This window comes from Sesamum indicum, linkage group LG9, assembly GCF_000512975.1.
Source record: "Sesamum indicum cultivar Zhongzhi No. 13 linkage group LG9, S_indicum_v1.0, whole genome shotgun sequence".
Taxonomy (NCBI): domain Eukaryota; kingdom Viridiplantae; phylum Streptophyta; class Magnoliopsida; order Lamiales; family Pedaliaceae; genus Sesamum; species Sesamum indicum.
The window spans coordinates 4,151,034-4,168,382 of NC_026153.1; the positions used below are offsets into that span (position 1 = coordinate 4,151,034).

At 35.6% G+C, this 17,349-nt stretch overlaps 4 protein-coding genes across 8 annotated transcripts; 2 read left to right on the forward strand and 2 right to left on the reverse strand.

Annotated features, from left to right (window-relative positions):
• LOC105170555 (wound-induced basic protein) lies at positions 473-1,773 on the reverse strand. The gene is made up of 2 exons (XM_011091359.2): positions 1,594-1,773; positions 473-793 (listed from the first exon to the last, which is right to left on the reverse strand). Exons 1-2 carry the CDS (start codon positions 1,662-1,664, stop codon positions 721-723), a joined length of 144 nt encoding a protein of 47 aa, XP_011089661.1. The 5' UTR covers positions 1,665-1,773; the 3' UTR covers positions 473-720.
• On the forward strand, positions 3,729-7,901 carry LOC105170556 (ethylene-responsive transcription factor-like protein At4g13040). Of its 4 annotated transcripts, none has more exons than XM_020696597.1 (7): positions 3,729-4,024; positions 5,253-5,310; positions 5,450-5,580; positions 6,725-6,809; positions 7,006-7,180; positions 7,341-7,462; positions 7,553-7,901. In XM_020696597.1, exons 2-7 carry the CDS (start codon positions 5,268-5,270, stop codon positions 7,663-7,665), a joined length of 669 nt encoding a protein of 222 aa, XP_020552256.1. In that variant the 5' UTR covers positions 3,729-4,024; positions 5,253-5,267; the 3' UTR covers positions 7,666-7,901. The 4 variants fall into 4 exon arrangements, with proteins under 4 accessions (XP_020552256.1, XP_011089662.1, XP_011089663.1 ...); XM_011091360.2 differs by having other exon boundaries at positions 3,737-4,024; positions 7,550-7,901; XM_011091361.2 differs by lacking the exon at positions 3,729-4,024 and adding an exon at positions 4,109-4,249 and having other exon boundaries at positions 7,550-7,901.
• On the forward strand, positions 9,112-11,692 carry LOC105170557. 2 transcript variants are annotated; one of them, XM_011091363.2, is made up of 4 exons: positions 9,112-9,466; positions 9,726-9,839; positions 10,801-10,905; positions 11,383-11,692. In XM_011091363.2, the coding sequence occupies exons 1-4, from the start codon at positions 9,349-9,351 to the stop codon at positions 11,565-11,567; spliced, it is 522 nt and encodes a 173-aa protein (XP_011089665.1). In that variant the 5' UTR covers positions 9,112-9,348; the 3' UTR covers positions 11,568-11,692. The 2 variants fall into 2 exon arrangements, with proteins under 2 accessions (XP_011089665.1, XP_011089664.1); XM_011091362.2 differs by having other exon boundaries at positions 9,127-9,466; positions 11,326-11,692.
• On the reverse strand, positions 12,640-16,076 carry LOC105170559 (FHA domain-containing protein FHA2). Its single transcript, XM_011091366.2, has 3 exons — positions 15,219-16,076; positions 14,426-14,583; positions 12,640-13,233 (listed from the first exon to the last, which is right to left on the reverse strand). The coding sequence occupies exons 1-3, from the start codon at positions 15,898-15,900 to the stop codon at positions 13,024-13,026; spliced, it is 1,050 nt and encodes a 349-aa protein (XP_011089668.1). The 5' UTR covers positions 15,901-16,076; the 3' UTR covers positions 12,640-13,023.

Consider the following 17,349-nt stretch of genomic DNA (forward strand, 5'->3'; position numbering starts at 1 on the left):
TCGGTCCTGAATAAGCATATATTCATTCCACCTGACCACCCTTGTGAGAGCCTCCGTACTTCTGTGCTAAACAACAGTATTATCTAGGTAAGATATACTGCGGAATTCTAAGGGATTTGGATTTGTGCAATTGGGTGTTAATGGTTGCAGAAACAGCATCCAACACAATCTTGCTTTATAAAGTACAAGAATTACACCAAACAAGCTCAAACAGCAAATAATATTGGACAAGAGCAGGCAATACTGGATGATAAAAAATGAAAAATAAAGTAATATATAGGTCAAATTTCAAGATCTAGGAACCCAAACAAACTAGCGCTTCTAGGCAAATATCCCTGGAAACACCAACTAAACTAGCATAGTAAGACTGGTTATATAGCCAATAATGTGAACCGAATAAAAATTGAACAAGGAAAATAAACCAAATACCTTCCCAGCTCCCCGTACCAACAACAAACATACCAAGCTCAAAAGAAGAAAGAACACCTGACTTTATGCATATTAATCGCAGAAGAAAGTGGAAGGCACTTGAGCGTCTGAAGCCAGTAACAAAAACAAAGGTATCATATAAGAAGGTACCAAATCCTAGAGATGAAACACTTAGCTCAATGAGACAATCGCTTCGCTGATCAAAATAAAGCACTATAAAAGTTTCCCAATAACATTCCTAGTATCCCACCTGAAACCATATCCAAGCTACAAGCTTACATCATGAACCAGTTATTCTGTCATAACAGGCTTATTTTCATTTGCCTTTGGCCTCTGTTCTTTTGGCTTCTGCTCTTCAGTTTTCCTGGATTTAGGTTCACAAGTAAGCAGACAGCTAAAAATATAAAGAATTTAAGAAACTAACATCTTTCTAAATGTTCTTCGCAAAATCATCAAGCAAAAACATTCAGCGCCCAAGATCTCAGCTGATCAGTACGTCACACTAGAGAAGTGATAAACAAATAAACCATGCAAGGATACAGAATGTACAAGTTATTTTGTCAAATACAAGAACCAAGCACATATGTAGGATTAAGGGGGCTTAACTACTTCATTTAATGGCTCGTTACACCATGAAATGGAAACAAGAAAGAACACGGGAAAACATTTTCCTTTTAAACTTTTAGACTGTACTATACACAAAAAGAAACAAAATGCTTCAAAAAATACCCCCAGTCCCAAAAAGGGAAGAAACGTCGCAATCTCACAATAGTCATACCATACTTCTACTGGACTAAATCATACCAAAACAGGCACATGTAAACCAAAAGTAAAAGCTAGGATTAGCTGAAAATTAAAGCCAACCAACAAACAGCCGCATCAAAGATATAATAACATCCCTTCAACCAAATTAGTGCAACAATCGGAAGCAAGCATTCAAATTGCAATTTCTCCGGAGGTTGACCGAAAACAGCACCTGTCCGAATCGCAAACAACCTATCTAAAGTTTCCTCGAAAATTGAAAAACAAAAAAGTACTCAGAAAAAACAAAATCCATGACGAAAACAAATCTTCCCAATGCACAAGAAAACAAACAGATGCTTTGAGGCGTAAAACAGAGGAAATACAAAGCCAAAATAGCTACGAAAACAGAAGGAGAAATACCTCTTGTCAGAGGAGCCACCCTTCTGGCTGAGGAAGGATCGGAAAAGTGGAGAGTTCACGTCGTAAATCATCTTACTCCGTTTGATTTCCCGCCGAATCCCGCACCGACAATCCCTAATTTTCCTCAAGCAAAAACCCCTAAATTGTTAGGTCAAGTAGCTCCGACTACCTTCGTTCGGGAGAAATTGGGGACTTTATAAAGTTCTAATATTGGGCCAAGGGAACGGAGCCTGTTAATTTTAGTTTGGGCTGTAGCCCAATTATGAAAATAATTATCCATTACAATAAAATTATTGGAATATTTACCATTATTAACACCTTAGGTTTTTTTTTTTTTTAAAAATCATCTTTGTAAAAAATTCTATAGAAAATTCAAGTTAAAAAGTTCTCTAAAATTATTTCACATTTTAACTTTAAAAAACAATACATGTTAGGTTAAATGTAATTATTTTACTATATTATATTTTATATATTGTGTTAATTATATAATTTTTATATACTTATTTCACATTTAAAGATATCCAAATATTTATTTTATTTTTAAAAAGTATTTAAATCTCACGATTTTGAAATACTAAATCAAATGAACAAGCAATCACTACCAAAGACTATGGATAAGGTGCCTTTGCACCTTGTTTTGAATAGCTAAACACTATTTACTTTTGGATACATGTATTATTTTATTATTTCTAATATAATAGAACAAATCAACCAAAGAAAAACAAGTTATATTTTAATTATTATTTTTTTATAATTGAATACATATATGTATTTGTATAGGTATAAAATAGTAAAAGAGTAAAATTGAACTTAGGGATGTATATAGGCTAATGATAAATTGTATTATAATTGTAGTCGATTTTTTATTAATTTGTCATTAATGGCGAGGCCCATTCACTATAATATTTTATGTCCAAAATGTAATATTTTGCCCGTATGTATATAAAACGATGGTGGTTTACGTTTTGAACATGGTCGTTTTGATTGTTTGATCTTTTGTGGCAAGCCCACTTCCTTACAGTGTATTTTGGTCCAACAACGGATGTCGTACAATGTCGTTCAGGTCTAACTATAAGAACGTTTGGTAGTTGTTTTGCAAATGGTTTATTCATTTCAAAACTGTTTGTTTTCTTTTCTTCTTATTTGACTAGCATAATAGAAAATCCTATTACCGTATTAATCTTTTAATATTCAAATTTATCCTTAATTCATTCACTCCCTTAAAAAACAATAATTTTAATAAATTTATTAAAATATCCCTCGAATTTGCACATTTCTCAAATTTTGACACGTTTTCTATTTTGAAACTATCAATAATAATAATAGTTTATAATATTTAAATATTTTTACACACAAATTGAATTCTGATTCTGTTTGAATCCAACTTGACCATACTACCCCTCATATTTCATTCCATGCACACCACCATCTCCGTAATGGGAGTGTTGTCTGCAACAGTTAAAAATTAGTATTTATGATTTTTTCTGTTGGAATATGTTGAAAAAAGTACATTTTTTTTATTTGCAGTTTCTATTTTTGAACTGTTCAGATTAAGATTAATTCGAACAAAAAATTATAAGCAATTCTCTACCAATCCCGTCATTCAGACCATTTTTTTACTTTTAAATTTCTTATTCGGGGACAATCATAACTTCCAGTGTAGCTAAACTTATAAATCTTATATGAGATTTATATACCCAGTGCAAAAATGAAAATTATTTCGGATACTCCTTAAATATAGGTCAAATTCTTGATCAGCTTGTTGTATTTACGTTCCGTCTCTTTATAATCTCATTTGTTTTTTTCAAAATACATCATAATAGTTCTTCATATTTGAAATATATATCTCATTATTGTCCCTGGATGTTAAACACGCACAAAATCCAAATTAGTATTCCAGTGATGAGAATTAAAATAGAAAAAAGTCCATACACTTTAATAATGTAACGGCAGTTGAAAAAATTGAAAACTTCAATAATTTACCAGCAATTGAGAATTTTATGTCGAGGGTATTTTTGTTAATTCACCTATCTCCAAAGATAAGTAGCTAGAATTCCACAGAATTTGGGAAAGAATCCCGAGGCTAATTCTGTCCTTTAGATGGAAATAGGCAGCATACGTTCCCCTTCTCATATTCAACCATCAACTTCTCTCTCTCTCTCTCTCCTTTCTCTCTCATCCAACCCAATTACAAAAGACATTATGATGCTAGAAATAAAAGGTGGTTGATGCATGAGTAAAACTCAACTACTAGTATAGTGTATCGCAAATTCTCTCTCTCTATTCTCACCACCTTCCCTTTGTAATCCACACACAAATACCCCATCTTGATTTCTTTGATTTTTCGCCTCGTTTTCCACGCACGCAGACTTCTAGCCTGTATTCGTATTTTCTATCCTGACCCTCTTCCTATTTGCTTCGTTTCTTCCAGGTATTGCCAGCGAAACAACTGTTCGTAATGGCTTCTTGTGATATGATGTATATATGTATATATAGCGCCCGTCCCTTTTATTGTGTCAAGTGTAAATTCTTTTGTCTGCATCAGTTGACTTTGTGTTCTTGTACTAATTGCTAGTTGAATGATGACAAGTTTGAGTTTTATTGAGCTGGTTGTAATGGGCTTTCGTTTTTAACCTGATTTTCCCCTTGGTTGGAGGTGTGTGTGATTGGATTTTCTGTTTCTTTTGTTGGGTTTCTGTTGTGTATTCTTGCCTCCATGAAAGGTGGTAGGTTGGTGGGGGTTGACTTACAAGTCTTTGAAATGGAGAATTTTTGGGAGTATATGTAGATTTGATGAAATTATTTTCTTGGGTAGGTTGATAAGTGTTTTGTTTCAACTTTTGGTGGATTATATCTATGGGTTGTTATCTCTATGATTGTTTTTGTTTTCTTATAATCTTTTGGGGCAAGCTAGCTGGGTTAAAATGCTTTGTTGGGCTTCTAGCTTCTTTAAGTTCAGATTTGGTTAATCTGTTTCCAAAGATTTCTGGATGTGATTTTACAGATTGAGAAGATTGGTATATTTCTAATTGTGCATGGAATTCCAATTCTCAAGATAAAGTGTTGATGACTATGTGTGAGTTCAGGATATAGGCCTCTCAAGGTTACTTGTTTTAGGATATAAATACCACATTAGGCAATCCGCGTTTTGGAGAGGGCTACATTCTTGGTTTATGTAAGTTCCATCTGTCTATCCTGACGGTGTGACTGACATGGAGGTGTAGAAGCTGAAGTTTTAGCTCTATGAATTTTGTTAGACAGGCGTAATATGAAAATTTGCCATCATATATTTGAATGCAAGAAGTGAAGTTCTGATGTGAAATTCGGCACAGGAAATAGACATATTCTGTTGATATGCAAATTGTCAATGTCCATGAGTTAAGAATGTAGAGAAACCCGTGTGCTTCTTATCATTTATACTTTTGGCTGGGGGAGTGAGGTGAGGTATGGGGGAAAAGTTACATTATGGTCTACACGTTTGTATTTGAAAGTCCTAATGCTTTTCATATGTTGTCTTCTCTGACTTGAATACTTATAGCTGCTAATTTTGATGATATAAAAAGTTTTGTTAATCACGTGCTCTCATCTATTTGCATTCTTCAGAATTTTCTGCATTTGTTATGTAATGGCCATTAGCTAACTTATATTCTGACTTTCAGGAGTATTAAACGGTCATGGTGAGCATTCGGAGGCGCAGACTTTTAGGATTATGCTCAGGTATTCAAGTTAACACCCTCTTTGGACTGTTATCTGTTATGAATGGCGATTGCCTGATTCTTCTACCATTCTTTTAATTCACCAACTCAAATTCACTCAGTCTAATTGCTGACATTGGACAATTACATGGTATTTGCAGGACAAAATTCTTTCCTGGCTCCACTTTCACGAGTTCTTGAGAATGGACACACCCCTGAGAACAGTATCGAGGACACAAAACCAGGCAGTGTTCATCCTCTGCCTTTAACTGATGGTTACATGCCAAAAGAAGTAAGCATATCTACCAGAGCTCATATTTATCTTTAGTTCTTGTGATCCTCCATGCTGTCCTTCATACTATAAACCGTATCTGTTCAACATGGAACTCGTATTATCATTTAGAGTTTGAATTGAATGGATACGTAAGTGTCCTGAGGCCATATAATAGCTTTTGTTTCTGATGAAAATCGAGCTTTATAAGCATTCATAAGCTTGGAAGGTTTGCTTGTTTTCAAAATTCTGAAGGAGAATGAACCTTATAGTGTGGTATCGGTTTCTGTTATTTGTTTAGGGGGGCTCGTAGATGCATCACAGTTACTTCTAAATACAACTGTACTTATTCTTGTTATGCTCTTTCATTGTTGCTAGTTCTCTGACTGGTATTTAGAGTACTAGAGCCTCTGTTGTTCTATGCTAAAGTTGCATGAACGACAATGATCCAATCTTTTGTGTACACCGAAGTAGATCTTAAGTATCCAGGCGTCTTATTGATGAATTCACAGAGTATCTAATTAGTTTTGTGAATCTTTGAAAGCATAACAAAGAGAATAAAATCCAACTTCATTATGGTTCTCTAAGATAAAGGTCATGTCTATTTAGTCAAATCCTCAAAGTTTTCTGCATGAGCATATCTATATAATTCGTGCATGTAGGGTCATATTAAATTGGTGCAAATATCGATCTGCTTGTAATACCTTTTCTTGGAATGTGAAACAAACAGGAATTGTAAAGCATTAAAATCACTGATGTTTGGTTTTCTGATTCTTTAGCTCAACATTCTTCTTTCATATATTTCTTAGCAATCCAGTCATGACGGTTCTCGTGTCTCTTCTCGTCATATCTCTATTTTTTGTTTTAGTTACATTTTTACAATTCATTGCATGTAATGATAGCATTAGTCTATCAATTGAGTTAGAGTTGGAAACGAGAATGCCTCAAGCTATGCACTAGTATGTACATGCATTTATACTGTTTCCACCCGTAAGCATGTGACATGTACTTGCCTGTTAAACTGCAGACATTTAAATTCTTATTATTCAGAGGTTCTACTCTGCATTTTGACAAGTTTCATTCTATGTCCTGCACAGTTTCATACTCAATATTCTTGTCCACATACAATATGGATTAAATTAGAGTTTTTCCACAACTGGCTTAGGAAACCATCTCAGAGACTATGAACGGTTCACCAGATTTGTCTGCGTCAAGTCCATCGAAAGAGCATCTGCTGAGGCAATTCCCTGGTTTGTTCCTATTCACCTGTTCAGCTGCTTGTGGCTGTTTTGAATGATTTTGCTTGCAACTTTAGTGCATTATATGGTGCTGCAATTATTAGCTGCTTCTACCCTTTTGAGTAAATAAGTTTTCCCTGGGATTGTGAGAGAATATGAACACATCAGATGCCTTTTGTCATTGATCCCATCCTTTTCATTATCCCAGAGGTCAAACGTAGAAAGCGACACAGGAGGAAGCATGTTGAAAACCAGGAACCATGTACCATGCGAGGTGTCTACTATAAAAATAGGAAATGGCAAGCTGCTATTAAAGTTGACAAGAAGCAGATCCATTTGGGAACCGTGGGCTCCGAAGAAGAGGCTGCTCGATTGTATGATAGGTATGATACTGATCATTAGCCAAGGGTCGTAGAGACGCAGGAAGCATATTTCATTAGTGTATGATAGAGATTATTTCTACCTTTACACCTTTCTGCTTTATATGATAACTGTAGTTGTTGCATAGTTGAGGAACGAAGATAACATTTTCGGAGATTGCAGGGCTGCATTTATGTGCGGGAGAGAGCCCAACTTCGAGCTATCAGAGGAGGAAAAGCAGGAACTCAGAAAATACAAGTGGGACGAGTTTCTAGCCATCACGCGTTCTGCAATAACTAACAAGAGTAAGCCATACATATATCAAGAACTTGCTATAAATCATTTACAGGTCCAACAAAATTTTAATACTCATAACCATCGTGAATCCTTAGAAGGCCAGAGGAGAACTGGGCCAGGTTCGCGAAGAAAATCTCTAAACGACGAATGGGCAGGCGAGCCCGGACAAAGCACCTCGTCAGCTTCAGAAGATGGCACATTTGCCCCTTGATTTGTTTCTGTCTTGTGTTGCTTCTACGGATCTGCAGGCTGAATAAGTTCAGTTGAAAAGGTCATGTTCAGATTGCTGCTTGCCTTTGTATCTGATTCAATTTCTTGGCATATAAGAGCCCCTATTAGGGCAGATCAGTTTGAAGTTTCCCAGAAAGGGAAATTGCTATTCTTGGTTTAGTAACAGTTAAAAACCACATGCTTCACTATAATCATCTTCCTCTTCTACTACATCTACACCTGTTTTTTTCACCTGCCAATATTTGGCTGAATTTTTCCCAAGTGGATTCCAACTCTCCTTCCCTCACTCAAATCAGGTTTTGTCGTATCCAACGAGTCACATTGCCAGGGTTACTGCAGTTTTTGTGATTGGCTACTCTCCCTGAACAGTGCATCAATTACATGACGAGTTTTTACAACCAGCATATTATAAGTTTTAGTTTGACCAACTTGTTTTGAGCTAAAATTTTCTTGCGGTAATTCATTATTGGAATAATTACACTAATACCTCTGGAATACAGTGAAAATCTTCAAACAGCCCATCTATTTTTCATAATTACACTGAATTATCCTAGAGCCTTAAGGGGTACATTTGGTATAAAATTTCTGCTAAGCACTCTTGAAAAATTATCTTTAGCAAAAATAGATGTTCTTTCTTACTTGCATATCAAAGGAGAACACTCGAGATGTGTGTGTATAATCTAGTTTTTTATTATATTTATTTAATTATATAAAAATAGTAAAAAATAATAATAATTGATTAGGACGTAATTTATCATTTTTAAAGGGTAAATTTTAATATTTTTTTTGAGATATGATATAATTATAAATAATTTCTCATTATTTGAATAATTATTAGTATCTTCTTAATTTTAACAGTCATCTAACAAATAGATTAATACATTAGGTTTTCATTAATTTTTCTTAATGAAATGATCAAAATGTCTTTGTGAACTATGAATTGTAATTTTATTTTTTTAATTTTTAAATTTATTTTATGAACTAAGTGGGTAATTTTTTTAGAGATTTTTTATAATTTTTTAAAAATAAAGATACAATAAGGATAAAATTGACAATTTTCGACCTCTACTCGAGGATTACAATTTCTTCGGCTGGGAAGATCAGAGAAGAAGGTGCACGTGGCTTGAAAGAAGGTACTCACTTAAAGAGTCGAAAAAGAAGAAGAAACGAGGCGTGCTCAAGTCCTTCCCGAGACCTATCGTCCACTGGTCACAATTTCATCAAATATGTATTTGATTGGTATTCATCATTATGTCAAATCTCAATAGAGGTCATCGTAATTTACCATAATTTTAAATATATGAATAGAATATTATTGATAGAAAACATTAGGTAGATGATTATTTTGTGTAAGAATAAGTAGGTTTGAGGTTATTTATTTAGTTCATATCTGTATATTTTGACATATAAAGATTGTTAATTTTAGATAATAAATAGTACGATATACAGGCCCAAATTTAAGGTGAGTTGGGCTTAGTCAAAAGAGAAACACTGGGCCCAAAGTAAAGTCCATTTAATGACCCAAATAAGATGGGCTTTTCAACAGCCCATTTATTGTTAGCTTCAACTGCTCATTAGCTCAGTTATCGCCGCCCTGAACCACCGTCGACCGCCCCGCCCTCATATTCCTCTCCGCTCCCGCTGTAAAAGTTCAGATTAAGAGATGGCTTCCGATGGCAAAAACCCAGATCAAGCAAACCCTTCTTCGCCGCCTTCTTCTTCAAATTCATCTTCCTCGGACCTCTGGAAAGAGCGCATTATAATCCCCACTTTACTCGCAGGTTTCTTGTTTCTCTCTCTCTCTCTCTCTCTCTCTCTCTCTCTCTCTCGCTCGCTCGCTCTCTCTTCTTTAACGTTCCCCAATTTTCACTACCAAAAACGCCATGAATTTGTGCGTTTGTTTTTCTTGATACGGCATTTATATATATTCTGGAGGTAGGGGGTTGGGGTGGTGGTTTGAGGTTTCTTCATTTCCTAAATACTGAGCTGTATAATAAGACAACCTTTTGTTGATTTTGTTTGTTTTTGCATGTAAAATAGGTGTTGCTGGTGGCGCTGTTGGATTGATATCAAAGCATAGAAAAACTCTCGGCCTTTCAAAAATATCAGCGACTTATGCATCTAATTTTGCTATTGTTACAGGCTGCTATTGCGGTAAGTTTATTGCATTGATTTTACATTTAGTTCTTGTGGATTTTTATAGTTTTCGCTTGCTAGATTAATGGTTTAGTCGATTGTCAGCTGCGTACTGGATGACATCCATGAATAGGAATTTGTGGTTTGAACTGTGATTATCTACAATTTGTTTGAAGAAAGTTGGTTTTGGATTACAAGAGACGCCGTTATATTTAATCATGAAATGCGGATTGTGTAGCTTTACCATTTCTGGTTTTTGCGTGTTTGATGGTGTTGTTTATTTTGGATTTGTATTGTGGATATTTGCCTATTGTTGGTGGTTTCCGTCAATTTCCCTGCTGAAAATTTCATCTTATGCAATCACATTGGGGCAGAAATTCATAGTTGGATTTGCTAATATGGCATGTTGTTCAGTTATGGTCTGATGATGCAGATTCACTTTCCTTTCACTATAGGTTTTACTTTCGGTCTTTCTTCTAAGGCTGCAAGTCCAACATCGTCCGAGTAGGTAAATGCTATTAGCCGGTGTAGCAGTTCAATATCCTTCCACTGTAATGTTTTTAGCTTGTGTCAGGTTTGTGTGTCAAATGGTTTCTAAGGAGTCACAGGTGTGTTGTATATTCCCTAGTTCTAATAATTCATAAAGTGATTTCTTAGGGAACTAACATCTTATGGCAAGATGGCAACAGTAAGCGCCTTTGAACGTGGGTCACTAACAAAGTCCATTGCTCTCACGGGCCATATAAAGAAATTGGTGATAAATGCAATCGACCTATACATTCTTTTGCAAAAGAAGGGTAATCTTAGTCTTAGATGCTCAAAATGGTCAATATGCATTCTCCATGGAAATGTCACTTATTTTATTACTGAGTATAATGGTTCAGGGCAAGCTGAACGTGTTTATTTTGTGCATCCAGTAAAACAATGTTCTCTTTGTCTGTGGATCATGCAAATATGTATTGAGCTCTTGGATTGGCAGGTGCACGTGAATTTGTGAGGGTGAGTAGGACGGGGAAACCGGATGACTTGTTGAACTCAGTGATTGGAGGCTTTGGCAGCGGGGCTATTCTTGGACGCCTTCAAGGTCAATATTGCAAACCTTCCATTTGTGTCTGCATTTAACATGTATTTGAACTTGTATATGTCTATATGTTCGTAAACATTGTAAAAAACTCCTCTTTGCTGACTTCTCATTAGTATTTTAATTTCTAGGCAGTTTACATGTGACAGATCTGTATGCTGGTTTCAGCTTAATTGTGGGACTTTCCAGTGAATAGTTCAACTTTTTGTTTAATTGCTTATCTGCTTAACGTAGTTCAGCTTCAACTCTATGTGAAAGCACTTTCTGATATTGATTTGTGATCCCTGTAAGTGCCATTGCGCGCCATAATCGAGCTCGGCTGCGCTCAGTTTAACCAAATTTCATATGCATTGACCCAATTTCTTTTGCTTGTTTCGTGTTGATTGAAGAAGAACCGTAAACTTTTGTTTTATTATGCATTAGGTGGTCAGCTTGGCGCTGTTCGTTACTCTGTTATTTTTGCTGTTGTTGGAACTGCAGTTGATTATGCAGCTCTAAAACTAAAGCCAGCAGTAAGCAAATTCACAGAGAAAAAGGGCGACTGGTTGAAATTGCCTGAATGGTCACCCATTCAAGTACTTGACGATGAAGCTGTCGCTGCAAAACGTGCTCGTGAACAAGAAATCTACAGAAATGTCCATAATTTGAACAAAGAAGAATCCTGATATCCCTTCTCTTTTTCCTGTTTTTTCCTTGGTCTTTTTTCTTCTTCTATTTGGGTTTTGTATCATGCTTTAATTCAAATCATATATAGGTCATATTTCTATCAAACTTATCATTTTTGTTTTTACTCTCCTTGAACTGCCCTATTGATGTACAACCTTTATTCTGGACCTCTCTTGAACTGGAACAAAAATGGAAATAAAAGCTTTCCCTGAGATTTAGTCAGGGTGTCAACTGTCTTAAAGGCAACTTTCTTGATTGCCTCCAACATAGGGATGGCAATCGGACCCGATTTATAATAATATTTAGTATTATTTATACAAAAAATTAGTTGAATATATTATATGTATTATATAATTCATTTTAAATAAAAAAAAATTATGTTCAATTATTAAACTTAAATTTATATTACTTAATTTAAAAAAAATAAAAATTTTAAATTGAGTTGGGTGAGGTGGGGCGGGGCCGGGTTTTCAATGAGGCGAGGTGGGTCCGGGGTGTTGGCGGGGCAAAGTGGAGTTTAGCGGGACAGGTCTCAAGTTCGGGCAGACATGCCCCGTTGCCATCACTACTCCGACGCCATGATTCTATGATCCTTTGATTCTTTTTATGGAAGAAAATGGTTTCCTTATATATCTCCATTTAGAATTCGGATTGCATTCTAGATATTTGGACTTAGAGCTCTCTAATTATATTTTAGTTAATTACACTAAAACTCATTCGAGAAATATGAAATTATCTTTTTTCAAAATAAAATTAGAAATTATACTTATATTCTTTTTAGAATTGTAATTCACGTTTTCATATGAAATTTAAATTATTATAGAATTTTCATAAATTTAATAGTGCATATATATGTGTTTTGGGGAGAGCGTTCTTGCATTTGCTGTATACGTTCCTCAATACCAACTTCCATGAATGGGATTACATGGGACGTTCCAAATTATGGCTTATTTAAAGACAATATGTCATAAGGTTGCAAAATGTGATAGTTTACATGTTTAGGACAAAATTCATAGTCAACACTCAAGACATTTGAAGTGCCCAGCAGCTTTATCATTGAAACCAAAGACGAACGAAATTCCATATTTTGATTTTTCATTGTAAACATGTAATATATGGCACATGCTACAAACAATTACCAAAAATTCCATGCTCAAACATTACAAGTGTGTATTCACTGCAATAAATCTGAACTCTAGACCTGAAAACATCGGTGGCCTACCTACACATGACACCTTGGGGGTTGCAAGAACGAATACCCCAGGTGAAACAAGAGACATAAAAAAAGCAGCAAGACGCTTAGGTGAGTCGAAGTAGACATATAAGAATACGGAACAGGATTACAAGTCACCACCATGATTTTAAAAACAGCAACTGCAATATTAGAGTTATAATATTAGTTTTATCATGGTCCAGATAGTTATATTTTACATTTCTGAGGATATTTAGAAGTTCTCACGACAGTAGCGAGACGAGAGAAACAAACTCCAACGCAACCCGTCCCTTTGATCTTGTGTTGATAACAAAGTGCTCTGGATATTTCCTCAACAACATAAGCAATCCATACCACGGTTTTCCCTTGGCTTCTGGGCTAGAATAATCCTCAGACGCCAGGTACCTCCTCACACGACTATGATGCCAGATATTGCCGAACTGTTCCACCAGCTGCACAAACATATCATTAGGGAATGGTAGAAGTTTGAAAGCCAAAATAATGCATGGCTCTTCAAGATAATAGCACATGAAGTGTTACTTAATATGACCCAGGCTTGGCATGTAGTGAATTGGGCAAACTAAAAAGGTTACCACCATTCTAAGAAAGGCAAAATGCGATCAACATCACTGCATATATAAGTGGTATAAAAACAATCACCATCATTAACATTAAAGGACTGTTTCACTTCAAAGAGAGACAAATTTGACAAAACATACAAGGTTAAGATGTCAAAACATACAAGGACTCTCCTAATGATAAAGTCATGGCGTTCTACTGTCGAACCAATGAGAGAATAAGAAGAAAGGACAAAGTAAGTTGCAAAGGCCAAAACGCACAAGAAATGACATAATTAAATGTAATCAACTGATCTGATAACGTCCTATACAACTTAAAAGCTTGTTTGCAGCAGAGCAAACTTCATAAGGAACTCAATTTTGTACATTCTAGTGATCAATCACTTAACCCATGTCTGGAACAAGTTTCAGAGTCAAACCAAGAGAGAAGCAACTCCATTCTTAAAATGCTATTAGAAGTTAGATATTAAGACATATAAAGATATATGTAACTCCATTCCTTGCCAAGGTTTAAGTCTTCATGGAATATTCTTACTTCAGTTCATCTCCACCTTCATTTCTTTTCTTACACCCACCAGTAACTCACGATCCTACAAATCTATACATGAGGACGCTTGTGCATATGAATAAAAATGAAAAGAACAACTCTATCAATCCCTTCCTGAAGCAGAAACATAGAAAAGATCAGGATTCAAGTCAGCTTTAACCAGCATAAAACATACCACTTCAATGTTGAAACGTAGATTCACAATTAACGGGCTTCGCATAATACTAAAAATCTACTCAATGCATGTCAAGAGAATTGGAGAACATGTAATGCCTATACTTTCGCCTAAGGTCTGTCCATATGCATCAATAACTATTTTAGTGATGTAGAAAGAATGGGAGTTTGGTAAAATGTGTTATGCTATATAAGTATGAAGTTACTACATCAGCACACGAGATCATACAGCATCAACTATCTAGTTGCTGTACAGGGGGGAAAGACCAATATTGAACTACAATCATGATTTACGGATAACTGAAAATTGGAGGAGCATTTTAACGTTTATATGCAAAAAGGTACCTCGGAATGAAGTTTCTCCATGGGCATCCATTCTCCGGGACCACATAAATCAGACAGCACTGTTGCTACTGATGATACGACATCCTTTTCCTCTAACTGAAGGAGCTGCTGGTTGTCAGCTTCCCTGTCTGCACGTGATCTTGCATCACCCTTTTTTTCTACAAATCAGATCAAAACCATGTGAAGAGCACAACAGATAGGATAGGGAAGATTCATCAAACTTCTATCTTCACGGATCAACAGATAACCCAATCCAATACCTCAAATCTGGTGTCCAAAAAAAAACATCTACAGACTAAAAAATTGTATACTAAATCCCAGCCAGTTTTCAGCTACAGTTAAATTCAGTTACTTAACCAAGCTGAGGTCCTCTTCTTTGTTGTCAAAACGATTAACAACATAAAGCTTTACCAAATGCAAGAGGGATGCCAGAAGAAGAACTGGTTAAAAATTTGGAAGTTTCCCACCACACAGCACCTACAACCTCAACATGATTTCTCCGATTTAACAACATCAACTAAAACCAATCATGATCAGCTTTAGCATGTCAACTTATATGTGACTATCACCAACACATGTATCACGGGATAACGCATCTTTCAGTATTAGTAACTTTTGTCAATGAGATACAAACTGTCAGAATAGCAATCATACTCCATATAATGGGATAACAAAACTTTAAGATATTTGTACAATGCAGCACTCTAAGGATGAATGATCTAATAAACTAGGAATCAGACACATGGAAATTTCTCATTAGGAGCTATGCATCTACCAGAAGTAAAAAACTCACCCATTTGCCCTGAGGCCCCTGCTTTCCCACCAGAACCATACCCATAACCACCACTACCCGAGCCATCAACCCCATCGCCCCTCCTCATTTTCTTCGCTCCCGACGACCCATCCTCCCCGCCATCATCCTCATTATACTCATCCTCATAATATTCCCCTCTGGTTCTTCCCTTCTTCCCATACCCCACCGTTCCGCCACCGGGGGCCGGGGGTGGAGGCAACCCCAAATGATGCTGCTGCTGACTCTGAGCAGCATGATGATACTGATGAGCAGAACCACCCATCTGATAATTACTCACGTGATGCCTAGGACCAATTGGCCCGCCGAGAATGCTCCTAACAGGCAACAAAAAGTAGAATTCTTTGTCACCAATTTGTAAAAGGTCCTGCGAATCGAGCTTCACCGGGGGGTTGCCAGGGAGGTGGAGGACGCCCTCGACAAAGCAGCCGTTCTTGCCGAGCACCTCGAGAGCGAAACGACGCCGTTGAAAGTCGTAGAAAATGCGGGCGTGGTGGCGGCTGATGTTCATCCCGCCGCCAAGAGAGGAGAGGTCTACATCCACCGAAGATTTCTTTGAATTGCGGCCGAGAATTATAGAATAGGTCTGCATATAGTATTCGAAGTCTTCACCTTGTAGCTTCGCGAACCCCGCCTCCACATCGCTGCCCCCGCTACTCCCCATTTCTTCAAAATTAGGGTTTTAATCGTCAGGATTTGGAGACGAAACCAGGACAAAAACAAAAATCTCTGAAATTGGGGGTGGGATTGAGGTGTAGTTGGGAGAAGAGGGAGCGTTTGGCGCGGGGCAAGAATGCGTACCTATTCCTACACGGATTATCTTATACTAATTTAGCACTAACCAATCCTTTTAGGAATCGCATTTTATGTAATAAACTCCTATTCCTACACCGGTTATCTTATAGTGATTTAGCATTAAGAAATCCTTGTTGCAAACAAATTCTCTATCTCCCAATCCAATTTTTCTATACATTTATTTTCAGTGTAAAATGTGTCTACCATTATATAAATTAGCACATCATTCTTACTAGGGCTCATAAAAATAAATTAAAATTACCCAAAAATCATCTTAATCAAATCCCATTCCCACTTAATTCTTTCCTATATTCCGATCTTGCTCTAAGTGTTTCTGAAGTTGATAGTATTTATATATTACAATATTAAAGAAAACTATGAAATTTATTTTACAAATCACAATACACATCCAAACATATTAAAAGTCTAAAAGTTTGTTTATATTTTTACTAGGAGTTGTTGCTTGTGGTTCTCGCCAACATATATATAAAAGAATTATGGTATGAGATTAACAAAAAGACAAAAAATGTGAAAGAATATAAACGTAATGTAAGGTAAGAAAAAAGAAAGAAGTTTGTGAAAAGAAATAAATGTAGGGTAAGGTACGAGACCCAAAAAAATGAACTGTGATTGTGAATTTATTAAAAAGATACTGTGAATAATAATAATTTAAGAAAAACACATAGAAGGTGAGAAGGAAACATAGAGTAGTTGATCGAGAGAATGGAAAAAAATATAATTATGATCTTATTAAAAAATATCAACATTACTATTATGACCAATTTTTTAAACTGAATAAATTAATTAAAGGGTAAATCTATTTTTTTCGGTAAAGGTAAATTTCATTAAGTAAAAGAAGTATAATAGTACAATACATTTTAATTAAAGGGTAAATCTAGGTATTCAAAAGTTTGTACAGCAAATGGGTTTTCTTTCACAATATAGATAGATCGATAGATATCGGCAGATAATTAATTATTCAAAAAAAATGTAAAAACTTTAGTAGGTCGTTCAGGTATAAGTAGGGTGAGCTATGACTGCGTCTACACTAATTTACTTTAACCATGTATTAAATAAATTCTTTTGTTGTATTCTTTAATTTATACCATTTCACTTAAAAATAAATAGGTTTGGCAGATCAGTAACTTTAATTAATTTTAGTAGCCACACAATTGTAACTTATTTAATTTTCTCAATAATTAAACTAAAAATTAATAATTGTTCAGCAAGAAACAATTGACTTCTAAGTTCATAGATGGAGGATGAGAACTGAAGAATGTTTAGTAATTGCTCAAAATATTTAAAAATTCAATCAACT

Excerpts from the sequence above, each read along its gene's own strand:
- LOC105170556 (XM_011091360.2), top strand. The coding sequence starts at position 5,268 with ATGGTGAGCATTCGGAGGCGCAGACTTTTAGGATTATGCTCAG. Across the intron at positions 5,311-5,449 it reads ACTTTTAGGATTATGCTCAG|GACAAAATTCTTTCCTGGCT; the intron begins GTATTCAAGTTA and ends TGGTATTTGCAG. Across the intron at positions 5,581-6,724 it reads ATGGTTACATGCCAAAAGAA|GAAACCATCTCAGAGACTAT; the intron begins GTAAGCATATCT and ends CAACTGGCTTAG.
- LOC105170557 (XM_011091362.2), top strand. The coding sequence starts at position 9,349 with ATGGCTTCCGATGGCAAAAACCCAGATCAAGCAAACCCTTCTTCGCCG. Across the intron at positions 9,840-10,800 it reads TGTTACAGGCTGCTATTGCG|GTGCACGTGAATTTGTGAGG; the intron begins GTAAGTTTATTG and ends TTGGATTGGCAG. Across the intron at positions 10,906-11,325 it reads TATTCTTGGACGCCTTCAAG|GTGGTCAGCTTGGCGCTGTT; the intron begins GTCAATATTGCA and ends ATTATGCATTAG.
- LOC105170559 (XM_011091366.2), bottom strand. The coding sequence starts at position 15,900 with ATGGGGAGTAGCGGGGGCAGCGATGTGGAGGCGGGGTTCGCGAAGCTA. Across the intron at positions 14,584-15,218 it reads AGGGGCCTCAGGGCAAATGG|AAAAAAAGGGTGATGCAAGA; the intron begins GTGAGTTTTTTA and ends TCTGATTTGTAG. Across the intron at positions 13,234-14,425 it reads TGGAGAAACTTCATTCCGAG|CTGGTGGAACAGTTCGGCAA; the intron begins GTACCTTTTTGC and ends ATGTTTGTGCAG.
- LOC105170555 (XM_011091359.2), bottom strand. The coding sequence starts at position 1,664 with ATGATTTACGACGTGAACTCTCCACTTTTCCGATCCTTCCTCAGCCAG. Across the intron at positions 794-1,593 it reads GGTGGCTCCTCTGACAAGAG|GAAAACTGAAGAGCAGAAGC; the intron begins GTATTTCTCCTT and ends ACCTAAATCCAG.